Source organism: Eimeria mitis, genomic scaffold (genome assembly GCF_000499745.2).
Source record: "Eimeria mitis Houghton genomic scaffold, Emh_scaff893, whole genome shotgun sequence".
Taxonomy (NCBI): Eukaryota; Apicomplexa; class Conoidasida; order Eucoccidiorida; family Eimeriidae; genus Eimeria; species Eimeria mitis.
This window is the reverse complement of record NW_013576573.1, coordinates 11891-12691: the sequence shown is the minus strand read 5'-3', so window position 1 is coordinate 12691 and position 801 is coordinate 11891. Positions and strand designations below refer to the sequence as shown.

At 55.8% G+C, this 801-nt stretch overlaps 1 protein-coding gene across 1 annotated transcript in view; it reads left to right on the top strand.

Moving 5' to 3' along the window:
* Positions 1-801, top strand: part of EMH_0024830 (uncharacterized protein) — a gene marked incomplete at both ends in the record, with an annotated part of 8841 nt that overhangs the window by 540 nt on the left and 7500 nt on the right. Inside the window, one exon of the mRNA XM_013502351.1 lies at positions 12-801. Coding sequence (XP_013357805.1) covers positions 12-801 — 790 coding nt within the window. The remainder of the gene's footprint in view (positions 1-11) is intronic.

Here is an 801-nt window from a genome sequence, read left to right as displayed (position 1 = left end):
TCGCGCCAGAGGCAGCCTCAAAGAAGCAGACAGAGGCCAGCTGCTGCAGATGAGGATGAAGATGATGAGGAGAAAACTGAGACAAATGAAGAGAACAGCGGCGACCAAAGCAGTTCGAGAAAACCACAACAACGAGCAAGAGAGGCATCACGTTCACCCCAGGGAGACGCAGAGAAAGAAGACGAAGAAAGCGACCGCTCACGAAGCAGAGGAAATGCAGCAGGCGGGCGGCAAAGAGGAGGCCAGCAGCGCCGCGGCCGAACTGAGGAGACGAACGAATCAGCAGAAGGTGAAGATTCCGATGCTAAATACAAAGAGAGAAGCCCTGGAAATGTAGACGCTTCGCGCCAAAGGCAGCCTCAGTCACGTAGACAGCGATCCACTGCTTCAGACGCGAGTGCTGAGGATGATAAAAGAGGTAGCAGCTTGACGGGTCAGACCGAGAGAGCGGAAGAGAGCAGACAGCCTCGTCAGCAGGCACAGCGCACACGACAGGCACCACGCTCGCCCCAAGCAGATGCACGAAAGGAGAAAGACGAGGAGGAAGAAGACGAAGACAATGAGAGTTCACGAAGCAGAGGAAATGCATCTGGCGGCCAACAGAGAGGAGGACAGCAGCGCCGCAACCGACCGGCTAATACCAGCAGCTCAGGCGGTGCTGAAGATTCCGATGAAAAGGACGCAGGGGATTCTAGAGGCAGAGAAGGAGGTTCGCGCCAAAGGCAGTCTCAGAGGAGCAGAGAGCGACCCGCAGGTGCAGAAGCGACAGAGAATGATGAGGAAAGAACTGGAAACTTGACC